Here is a 12,101-nt window from a genome sequence, read left to right on the forward strand (position 1 = left end):
TCAAATCTGCTCCCCAACAAAATTTTACGACTTTAATTGAGATGCATTATATTGTGACTTGGGGAAGAATTATTATCTCCAAAATTAGGAATTTTCATGTATTAGTGGTTATGACCATTCTCACTTATAATTTGTATCTCTCTTCATTGCTGTTCTTTTTGTTGTTATTTGAGGTTTGTCTGGCAGTTTTTTTTCAATAAGTTGTATTTTGGATGTATACACTAGAATTTGTTTTTAAACCTATAATTTCTGCATTAGTCTTTATTTGCTCTATCCAACTGGTATTCTTAAATTACTTATATTGCCTTTTTTTAACTACTTATATTAACATTCAGCCTGTTTCATATTTATTTTTTATTTAACAAATAACATATTTAAAATTCTAAATTATACTCTTGAGTTACAATCTTACTATTCTGGTTGTCATACTATTCAAAATATTCCATAATTGCAATTTTGCTCTTTGTGTACATGTTAAATATACTTAGTATAATTGATTTTCTAATTTCCAAGTGACTGGTTTTTAAATCAAACTTACATTGTTAATTTCTATCTTTCCTACACTGTTCAGAGTTTTGTCCTGTAAATCTTGTTCTTTTTACATAACATGTAGAGTTTGTATTCCAATATGTGATCATGTTTTAATATTATGTGAACATATTCTGTATATAAAAATTAATAGTGATATTGATATTATTAAGTGTTTATTAGTAAAAGAATAGTCTGGAATATGTTTCAAAACATAGCAGCAATAACTCACTAAATACAAACATACATAAACTGGTATAGATAGGTTTTTAAAGGATGGCAAAATATGAATTTTACCCCTTATCAATATAGATTGGCTATAAAGACAGAGCAAGATGACCAGACAGAAGCCTTCAACAATCATCCTCCCTGCAGGAACACCAAATAGAAAAATTATCCACACAAAAGAAGCACCTTCATAAGAACCAAAAATCAGATGAGTGATCACAGTACTTGGTTTTAACTTCATATCACTAAAAGAGGTGCTGAAGAGGATAGAAAAGACAGTCTTGAATTGCCCACACCACTTCTGCCCCATCCCCCAGCAGCAGCCATGTGGTGGAGAAAGAATCTGTGTGTTGGGGGAGGGGGAGCACAGTGACTGTGGAATTTTGCATTGGAACTCAGTGCTGCCTGTCACAGCAGAAAGTAATACTGGGCAGAACTCAGCCAGCACCCATAGAGGGAGAATTTAGACCAGCCCTAGCCAGAGGGGAATTGCCCAACCCAGTGCTTGGAACCTGAGTTCCAGCAAGCCTCACCATTGTGGGTTAAAGTACTCTGAAGTCCTAAATAAACTTCAAAGGCAGTAAGGCAACAGGGACTGCAATTCCTGGGCAAGTCCTGGTGTTGTGTTGGATTCAAAGTCAGTGGATGTTGGTGGCATGCAACCTTGTGAGACACCAGCCGGGGTGGCCAAGGGAATGCTTGCATCACCCCTCCCCAACCCCCGGCAGTGCAGCTTGCAGCTCCAGGAGAGACTTCTTTCTGCTTAATGAGAGGAGAGGGAAGAGTAAAAAGAACTTTGTCTTGCAACTTGGATACCAGTTCCACCACAGTAGGATAGGGCACTGGGAAGGGTCATGAGGCCTCCATTCCAAGACCTAGCTTGGAACCTGCTGTTTTGAAGGGAAGGATCTGGTCCTGGCAAGAATTATCAACAGCTGACTAAAAGACCTCTGGGCCCTGAACAGTCAGCAGAGGTACCCAGATAGCACTCACCATGGGCTTTGGGTGAGACCCAGAGACATGCTGGATTCAGGTATGATCCAGCACATTCCAAGTTGTGGGAGATATGGGGAAAGCCGCCTTCTTGAGAAAGGGAGAGAGAAGAATAAAAGGGACTTTGTGTTGCAGCTTAGGTACCAGTTCCACCACAGTGGAGTAAAACACCAAGTGGGCCCTTAGGGTTCCTAATTCCTAACTCCAGGCCTTGGCTCTTGGACAGCATTTCCAAATCTGCCCTGGGCCAGAGAGAAACCCACTGCCATGAAGGGAGAGTCTCAGGCCTGGCAGCACTCACCTCAAGCTGACTGAAGAGCACTTCAGCCTTGAGTGAACACTGGCCGGCAGTACTCCCCCTGAGCCTTCGGTGGTGGTGGACATAAGGAAAACTCCTCTGCTTGTGGAAAGGGAAGGGAATAGTGAGAAGGACTTCATCCTGTGGCTTGGGGACCAGCTCAGTCACAGTAGAATAGAGCACTGGGGAGACTCTTACGGTTTTCCAGGCCCTGTCTCCTGGAAGCATCTCTGGACCCACTGGCACTTGGGAAACTCACCATCCTGAAAGGAAGAACACAAGGCTGGCTTGCTTTGCTGCCTGATGATTGTAGACCCCTAGGACTTTGAGCAAATATAGGCAGTGGCCAGGCAGTGGCTGTCAGGCCTCTGAGCCCAAGCTAAGGCATCATATCCCCAGTGACCTGCACGTATACATCCAGATGGCCTGAAGCAACTGAAGATCCACAAAAGAAGTGAAAATAGCCTTAACTGATGACATTCCATCATTGTGATTTGTTTCTGCCCCACCCTACCTGATCAATGTACTTTGTAATCTCCCCCACCCTTAAGAAGGTTCTTCATAATCTCCCCCACCCTTAAGAAGGTTCTTTGTAATTCTCCCTACCCTTGAGAATGTACTTTGTGAGATCCACCCCACCCCCAAAACATTGCTCTTAACTCCACTGCCTATCCCAAAACCTTTAAGAGCTAATAATAATCCCACCACCCTTAGCTGACTCCTTTTTCAGACTCAGTCTGCCTGCACCCAGGTGAAATAAATAGCCATGTTGTTCATACAAAGCCTGTTTGGAGATCTCTTCACATGGACACGTGAGACAGTGGTCACCATGGGCATTGGGCAAGACCCAGTACCATGCTGACTTCAGGTCAGACCCAGCACGGTCCCAGTGGTGGTGGCCACAGGAGTGCTTGCATAATCCCTCCCCCAGCTCCAGGCAGCTCAGCATAGAGAGAGAGATTCCATTTATTTGGGAGAAAGTAAAGGAAGAGAACAAGAATCTCTGCCTGAAAATCCAGAGAATTCTTTCAGATCTTATCCAAGACCACCACCAAGGTAGTACCTCTACAAGTCTGCAAGAGCCACAGTGTTACTAGGCTTGAGGCATCTCCTAAGGCAGACACAACTATCATGACCGAAACTTAGATTACAACACCTAAGTCCCTTAGAATACCTGGAAAGTCTTCCTAAGAAAGATGGGTACAAACAAGCTCAGACTGTGAAGACTACAATGAATACCTAACTCTTCAATGCCCAGACACTGATGAACATCCACAAACATCAAGACTATCCAGGAAAATATAACCTCACCAAATTAACTAAACAAGGCACCAGGGAACAATTCTGAAGAAACAGAGATATATGATCTTTTAGACAGAGAATTTAAAGTAGCTATTTTGAGGAAACTCAACAAAATTCAAGATAACACAGAGAAGGAATTTATAATCCTATCAAATAAATTTGAGTCCCTTACCAGAACTGATCAAGGAGGAGAAAGAATTAGTGAGCTTGAAGACAGGCTATTTGAAAATACACAGAGGAGACAAAAGAAAAATGAATGTAAAAGAAGAAAGCATGCCAAAAAGATCTAGAAAATAGCCTCAAAAGGGAAAATCTAAGAGTTATTGGCCTTAAAGGGGAAGGAGAGGAGGAGAAATAGGGGTAGAAAGTTTATTCAAAATGATAACAGAGAACTTCACAAACCTAGAGGAAAATATCAGTATTCAAGTACAAGAAAGTGTAGAACACCAAGCAGATTTAACCCAAATAAGACCACCTAAAGACATTTAATAATCAAACCACTAAAGGTTAAGGATAAAGAATTCTAAAAACAGCAGGAGAAAAGAAACAAATAATACACAATGGAGCTCCAATACATATGGGAGCAAACTATTCAGGGGACGCTGTACAGCCCAGGAAAGAGATGTATGACATATCTAAAGTGCTGAAGGAAAAACACTTTTATCCTAGAATAGTATATCTGGAGGAAATAGCCTTCAAACATGAAGGAGAAATGAAGACTTTCCAAGACAAACAAAAGTTGAGGGAATTTATCAACACCAGACCTGTCCTACAAGAAATGCTAAAGAGAGTTATTCAAGCTGAAGGAAAAGAACATTAAAGAGCAATAAGAAATCATCTGAAGGTACAAATCTCATGGGTAATAGTAAGTACACAGAAAAAATCCAAAACAGAATAACACTGTAATTGTGATGTGCAAACCACTCATATCTTGAGTAGAAAAACTAAAAGGTAAGCCAATAAAAAATAATAACTATAACTTTCAAAACATAGACGGTAATATGTAGATATATATAAAAACAACAAAAAGTTAAGAAGTGGAAGACAAATTTAAAGTGCGCAGTTGTTACTAGTTTTCTCTTTGCTTGCTTTTTAGTTTGTTTATAGAATCAGTGTTCAGTTGTCAAATAGGTAATAAAATTTTATTTGCAAGTCTCATGGTAACCTCAGAATCAAAAAACATACAACAGGTAGGCAAAAAATATAAAGCAATAAATTAAAAAATATCTCCAGAAGCCAGGCACGGTGGCTCACGCCTGTAATCCCAGCACTTTGGGAGGCCGAGGCGGGCGGATCACAAGGTCAGGAGATCGAGACCACGGTGAAACCCCGTCTCTACTAAAAATACAAAAAATTAGCCAGGCGCGGTGGCGGGTGCCTGTAGTCCCAGCTACTCTGGAGGCTGAGGCAGGAGAATGGCGTGAACCCGGGAGGCGGAGCTTGCAGTGAGCTGAGATCGCACCACTGCACTCCAGCCTGGGCGACAGAGCGAGACTCTGTCTCAAAAAAAAAAAAAAAAAAAAAAAACTCCAGAAAAAAATCACCTTCATTTTAAGGAAGAAAAGAAGCAGGGGAAGACATCCAAACAACCAGAAAACAAATAACAAAATAGTAGAAGTAAGTCCTTACTTAACAATAATAACATTGAGCCTAAATGGACTAAACTCTCTATGCAAAAGACACAGAGTGGCTGAATGGATAAAAAAACAAGATCCAACAATCTGTTGCCTTCAAGAAACACACTTCAGCTATAAAGACAGACATAGACTGAAAATAAAAAATTTTTTATTTTTTATTTGCATGGAAAAAAATATTCCATGCAAATGAAAACCAAAACAGTGCAAGAGTAGCTATACTTAAAACATAAACAATAGATTTAAGGACAAAAGCTACAAAAAGAGACAAGGTCCTTATAATATGATAAAGGGGTCAATCATCAAGAGGATGTAACTATTCTAAGCATATATGCACCCAATACTGAAGCACCCAAATGTATAAAGCAAATATTATTAGACCTCGAGAGAGATAGACCCCAATACAATAATAGCTAGATACTTCAACATCTCACTTTCAGTATTGGACAGATCATCCAGACAGAAAATGAAGAAAGAAATATCAGACTTAATCTGCACTACAGACCAAATGGACCTAATTGATATTTACAGAACATTTCATTCAACAGCTGTACAATGCACATTCTTCTCCTCAGGGCATGGATTATTCTCAATTATGGACTATGTTAGGATACGAAACAAGTCTTTAAATATATTTTTTTTTAAAAAGAAATTACGTCAAATATTATATCTGACCACAATGGAATAAATCTAGAAATCAATAACAAAAGGAATTTTGGAAACTACACAAACACATGAAAATTAAACAATATGCTCCTGAATGGCAGTGAGCTAATGAAGAAATTAAAAAGAAAATTAAAAATTTCTTGAAATAAATGATAATGGAAACACAACACACCAAAACCTACAGGATCCAGTAAAAGCAGTCATAAAAGGAAAGTTTATAGCTATAAGTGCCTACATCAAAAAGGCATAAAAACTTGAAATAGAAAACCCAAAAATGTGTCTTTAAGAACTTAAAAAATCAGGAGTACACCAAACCCAAAATTAGTAGAAGAAAAATGTAATAAAGACCAGAGAAGATAATGAAATTGAAATGAAGAAAACAATACAAAAGATCAACAAAATGAAAAGTTAGTTTTCTTTCTTGAAAAGATAAATAAAATTGAAAAACCTTTACCAAGACTAAAAAAAGAAGAGAAAAAAACCCAAATAAATAAAATCAGAGATGAAAAAAGAGACATTACAACTGATGTCACAGATATTCAACAGATCATCAGAGGCTACTATGAGAAACTGTATGTCAATAAATTGGAAAACCTAGAATAAACGGATAAATTTCTAGACACATATAACCAATCAAAATTGAGCCATGAAGAAATCCAATACCTGAATAGACCCAAAAAATAGACAAGATTGAGCCATAATAAAAATCCTCCCAACAAAGAAAAGCCCGGGACCCAGTGGCTTCCCTGTTGAATTCTACCAAATATTTAAAGAAAAACTAATACCAATCCAACTCAAACTATTCCAAAAAATAGAGGAGGAGAGAATATTTCCAAACTCATTCTATTAGGCTGGTGCAAATGCAATTGTGGTTTTTGCCATTACTTTCAATGCCATTACTTTCAATGGCAAAAACCGCAATTGCCTTTGCACCAACCTAATATGAGACCAGTATTACACTGATACCAAAGCCAGACAAAATCACATCAGAAAAAGAAAACTACAGGCTAATATCGCAGATGAACATAGATGCAAAACTCCTCAACAAAATATTAGCAAACCAAATTTAACAATACATTAAAAAGGTCATTCATCATGACCAAGTGGGATTTATCCCTGGAATAAAAGGATGGTTCAACATATGCAAATCAATCAATGTGATACATCATATCAACAGAATAAAGGACAAAACCCATATGACCATTTCAATTGATGCTGAAAAGACATTTGATAAAATTAAACATCTCTTCATGATTAAGATCAAGTTGCTTCTCTGTTCAAAACATCCTATTAGCACCCACTCCAATTAACAACTAAATGGTTTACCAAGTTTGAGCATATGTGGCCCCTAGTTACCTCTCTGGCATCATCACCTCCTTCTCTCCCCCACGTTCACTCCACTTCTGCCCCACCAACCTCCTTGGCGTTCCCTTAACATGACACTCCATCTAATTTACCACATTGAAATGGTTAATTTTATGTCAACTTGACTGAGCTACAAGGTGCCCAGACATTTAACCAAATATTTTGCTGGTGTGTTTGTGAGGGGGTTTGGGAGTGAAACTGACATTTAAATCAGTAGACTGAGTAAAGCAGATTGCCCCTCCCTAATGCAAGTGGGCATCATCCAATCAGTGGAAGGGCTGATTAGCACAAAAGGTTGACCCTCTCCTGGGTAACAGAGAATTCTTCCTGCCCAGTGACCTTCAAACTGGGACCTTAGCTTGTTACTGTGTTTTTGGACTCAAAATGAAACATAGGCTCTTCCTGGGTCTAAAGCCTGTCAACCTTTAGACTGGAACTACATCTTTGGCTGTTCTGGTTCTCAGGCCTTTGGACTCACACTGGAACTAAACCATGAGCTCTCCTGAGTCTTTAATATGCCCACTCACCCTGCAGATCTTAGGAGTTCTTAGCCTCCATAATTACATGAGCCAATTTCTTATAATAAATCTTATATATGAACATCCTATTGGTTTTGTTTCTCTGGAGAATCCTAACACATGTATCTTTTATCTATTTATCTTATTTATTGTCTGTATCCCACTAGAATGTAAACTTCATGAAGACAGGGAACTTTTTTTTGTTTTAATTATACTTTAAGTTCTGGGATACACATGCAGAACGTGCAGGTTTGTTACATAGGTATACATGTGCCATGGTGGTTTGCTGCACCTATCAACCCATCATCTCGATTGGGTATTTCCCCTAATGCTATCCATCTCCTAACCCCCCACCCCCCCAACAGGCCCTGGTGTGTGATGTTCCCCTCCATGTGTCCATGTGTTCTCATTGTTCAACTCCCACTTATGAGTGAGAACACGCCGTATTTGGTTTTCTGTTCCTGTGTTAGTTTGCTGAGAATGATGGTTTCCAGCTTCATCCATGTCCCAGCAAAGGACATGAACTCATCCTTTTTTATGGCTGCATAGTATTCCACGGTGTATATGTGCCACATTTTCTTTATCCAGCCTATCATTGATGGGCAGTTGGGTTGGTTCCAAGTCTTTGCTATTGTGAATAGTGCCACAATAAACATACATGTGCATGTGTCTTTATAGTAGAATGATTTATAATCTTTGGGTATATACCCAGTAATGGGATTGCTGGGTCAAATGGAACTTCTGGTTCTAGATCCTTGAGGAATCGCCACATTGTCTTCCACAATGGTTGAACTAATTTACACTTCCACCAAAAGCGTAAAAGCGTTCCTATTTCTCCACATCCTTTCCAGCATCTGTTGTTTCCTGACTTTTTAATGATTGCCATTCTAACTGGTGTGAGATGGTATCTCATTGTGGTTTTGATTTGCATTTCTCTGATGACCAGTGATGATGAGCTTTTTTCATATGTTTGTTGGCCACATAAATGTCTTCTTTTGAGAAGTGTCTGTCCATATCCTTTGCCCACTTTTTGATGGGGTCGTTTGTTTTTTTCTTGTAAGTTTTTTTAAGCTCCTTGTAGATTCTGGATATTAGCCCTTTGTCAGATGGATAGATTGCAAAAATTCTCTCCCATTCTGTAGGTTGCCTGTTCACTCTTGTAGGGTCCAGCCCTACGGGGCTTAGCGGTGTTCTCTCCATATGCAGAGACGAGAGATTGTAATAAATAAAGACACAAGACAAAGAGATAAAGAGAAAACAGCTGGGCCCCGGGGACCACTACCATCAACATGCGGAGACCAGTAGTGGCCCTGAACGGCTGGGCGCACTGATATTTATTGCATACAAGACAAGGGAGCAGGGTAAGGAGGGTGAGTCTTCTCAGTGATTGACAAGGAGAAGCAAGTCACGTGATCACAGGACAGGGGGCCCTTCCCTCTTAGGTAGCCGAAGCAGAGAGAGAGAGGGCAGCATACGTCAGCATTTTCTTCTCTGCACTTATAAGAAACATCAAAGACTTGACGACTTTCACTATTTCTTCTACACTATCTACTACGAACTTCAAAGAGGAACCAAGAGTACAGGAGGAGCATGAAAGTGGACAAGGAGCATGACCACTGAAGCACAGCACCACAGGGAGGGGTTTAGGCCTTCAGATGACTGTGGGCAGGCCTGGATAATATCCAGCCTTTCACAAGAAGCTGGTGGAGCAGAGTGTTCCCTGACTCCTCCAAGGAAAGGAGACTTCCTTTCACGGTCTGCTAAGTAATGGGTGTTTTTTCAGACACTGGCATTACCACTTGACCAAGGAGCCCTCAAGCGGCCCTTATGTGGGTGTGACAGAAGGCTCACCTCTTGCCTTTCAGGTCACTTCTCACAATGTCCCTTCAGCACTGACCCTATACCCGTCAGTTATTCCTAGGTTATATTAGTAATGCAACAAAGAGTAATATTAAAAGCTAATGATTAATAATGTTTATAATGATTGATAATTGTCTATGATCATCTCTATATTTAATTTGTATTATGACTATTCTTATTCTAACTATTTTTTTTTTATTATTCTAAAACAGTTTGTGCCTTCAGTCTCTTGCCTCGGCACTTAGGTAATCTTTTGCCCACAACTCTGATGATAGTCTCTTTTGCTGTGCAGAAGCTCTTTTGTTTAATTAGATCCACTTGTCAATTTTGGCTTTTGTTGCCATTGCTTTTGATGTTTTAGTCATAAAGTCTTTGCCCATTCATATGTCCTGAAAAGGACAGGAAACTTTTGTCTATCTTGGTCACTAGTGTATCCATACTGCCTAAAACTATGTTTTCTGAATACATGGGATGTACTCAGAAAATCTCTTGTTGGATTAGTTCATGGAGGTGTACTCAACAAAACACTATATTTTCCTTCCAATTTAAATAACAGAGTAAACATACTATTTCTTATTTCCAGTGGATCCTGGTTCACCTAAGATATCAACAGTCTTTGGCAGAAGAGTCTTGCATGAAAACAAATTCAAAGTACAGTAACATGTCAAAGAAACAGGGTAAAGTTCTGAATCATGTAGATATCAAGGAGTTAAACATCCAATGAAAAAGATAAAAGGACAGATAAGAATGTCTTCCTTTTTTTTTTTTTTTTTTTTGAGATGGAGTCTCGTTCTGTGGCCCAGGCTGCCAGCTGGAGTGGAGTACAGTGGTGCAACTTGGCTCACTGCAACCTCTGCCTCCCGGGTTCACACCATTCTCTTGCCTCAGCCTCCCTAGTAGCTGAGACTATAGGCGCCCGCCACCACACCCGGCTAATTTTTGTATTTTTAGTGGAGACAGGGTTTCACTATCTTGGTCAGGCTGGCTTGAACTCCTGACCTCTTGATCTGCCTATCTCGACCTCCCAAAGTGCTGAATGTCTTCTGAAAAGAAAATGTCAAAACTAGGATGTAATTGATAAGTTTTAGATTATGCCTTCAGGATCAAATATATCAAAACATAAGTTAATTCAAAGCTTCTACAAATGCGTGTGCATAATTTTATTTGTGGGCTTCTTTCTTCTGAAAGTTTTCTGATTTACAGGCTATGATGTTTTTATTAAAAGAGAAAAAGCCATTAAATTATATCATTAAAGAATTTGAGGCTGGGCGTGGTGGCTCACACCTGTAATCCCAGCACTTTGGGAGGCCGAGGTGGGTGGATCACCTGAGGTCGGGAGTTCGAGACCAGCCTGACCAACATGGAGAAACCCTGTCTTTACTAAAAATACAAAAATTAGCTGGGTGATGTGGCACATGCCTGTCATCCCAGCTACTCAGGAGGCTGAGGCAGGAGAATCACTTGAACCCGGGCGGCGGAGGTTGCAGTGAGCCGACATTGCACCACTGCACTCCAACCTGGGCAACAAGAGCAAAACTCTGTCTCAAAAAAAAAAAAAAAGAATTTGAAAATTCTGGCTTCTGGTTGAAGATGATTGACTGACTAAGCATATGCACTTCCTTTTCTCCCCACCAAAACTCCCTTTGAAATGACAGAATATAAAAACACGAATGTGGCAATGTAGGAAAACCAGGAAGGCTTGGACAGAAACATTGAAGAATTTTTTGAAGATATAAAGGGGGTAAGATGGATGCTGAACTTGAGAACTGAATGTCCTCAACATAACAAATGTATAAGCAAAAAAAGTGAGTTTTTCCAGAAGAAATCCCGGACAACCCCTAAAAGCATAGGCATCAAAATCGGAGCCATCTATTAGACTATGAATTGGCTGCTGAGGAAGTTAAAGCACCACAGGGCTCTGAGTTTAAGATGCAGTTGAGTACACTTTTATCTCTTCTATTTTTTGAGGCTTTGTTATAGCCCAGTAAACCCATAACTGAGAGAATAGGAGGTAGCTATCAGTAAATACGGGATTTCAGTGAATTTCTGGAAGACACAAAGCACAAGGAGAAATAGATACTGGTGATGCAAAACAGAGGAAGGAGCAGACTAAAATACACACAGAGGGGCTGTTCCAATGGAAAGAGCCTCCTGCCTGCTGGTAAAATTTAGAAATATTAGACTCGGTATGACAGATGGCAGAAGTGAAATACAGGGCCAAAAAACAAGACATTAAAGAAGAAACAGTCAAACTTCTTCCAATAGCCAGATTTTCTTCCTAAAGAAGAAAGAATGAGGGAGTTCTTTTCTTAAAAAAAAAAAATTGAGTGATTCTGATCAGTGGTGAATGAAAAACAATTGAGTGAACTGTCAGTTTTTGAGAACTGAAGCAGCACCTTACAGACTCCCTCTCCAGATCCACTAAATCAAAGCATGTCTGTTGACAAGTCCCACCTTGACGGTCCTTTTGTGCATTGAGGTGACTGGGCTAAGGCATGACCAGATAACCAGCAAAATACTATTTCTGGGTGTTCCTTTGGGGATGTTTCCAGAAGACATTAGTGTTTGAATTGGTAGACTACTGTAAAGAAGATCCACCCTCACCAATGTGAGCAGGCATTATCCAATCCATTAAGAGTGCAGATGGAACAAAAATGCCAGAGAAAAGGCAAATTTGCTCTTTCTCTTCTAGAGCTGAGACATTCATTT

The 12,101-nt window shown here is 39.7% G+C and overlaps 1 protein-coding gene across 5 annotated transcripts in view; it reads right to left on the reverse strand.

The window, feature by feature from the left end:
• The window catches only part of MRPL39 (mitochondrial ribosomal protein L39), a 237,171-nt gene that overhangs the window by 153,046 nt on the left and 72,024 nt on the right, over positions 1-12,101 (reverse strand). For 4 of the 5 annotated variants that reach the window (XM_021935554.2, XM_021935557.2, XM_021935555.2 and 1 more), the window contains exons 10-11: positions 2,246-2,310; positions 2,051-2,150 (exon numbers count right to left, since the gene is read on the reverse strand). The exons of the other annotated variant lie outside the window; for it this stretch is intronic. In XM_021935554.2, coding sequence (XP_021791246.2) covers positions 2,051-2,150; positions 2,246-2,310 — 165 coding nt within the window. The remainder of the gene's footprint in view (positions 1-2,050; positions 2,151-2,245; positions 2,311-12,101) is intronic. 5 annotated transcript variants of the gene reach the window in all.

This window comes from Papio anubis, chromosome 4 (genome assembly GCF_008728515.1).
Source record: "Papio anubis isolate 15944 chromosome 4, Panubis1.0, whole genome shotgun sequence".
NCBI classification, from domain to species: Eukaryota; Metazoa; Chordata; class Mammalia; order Primates; family Cercopithecidae; genus Papio; species Papio anubis.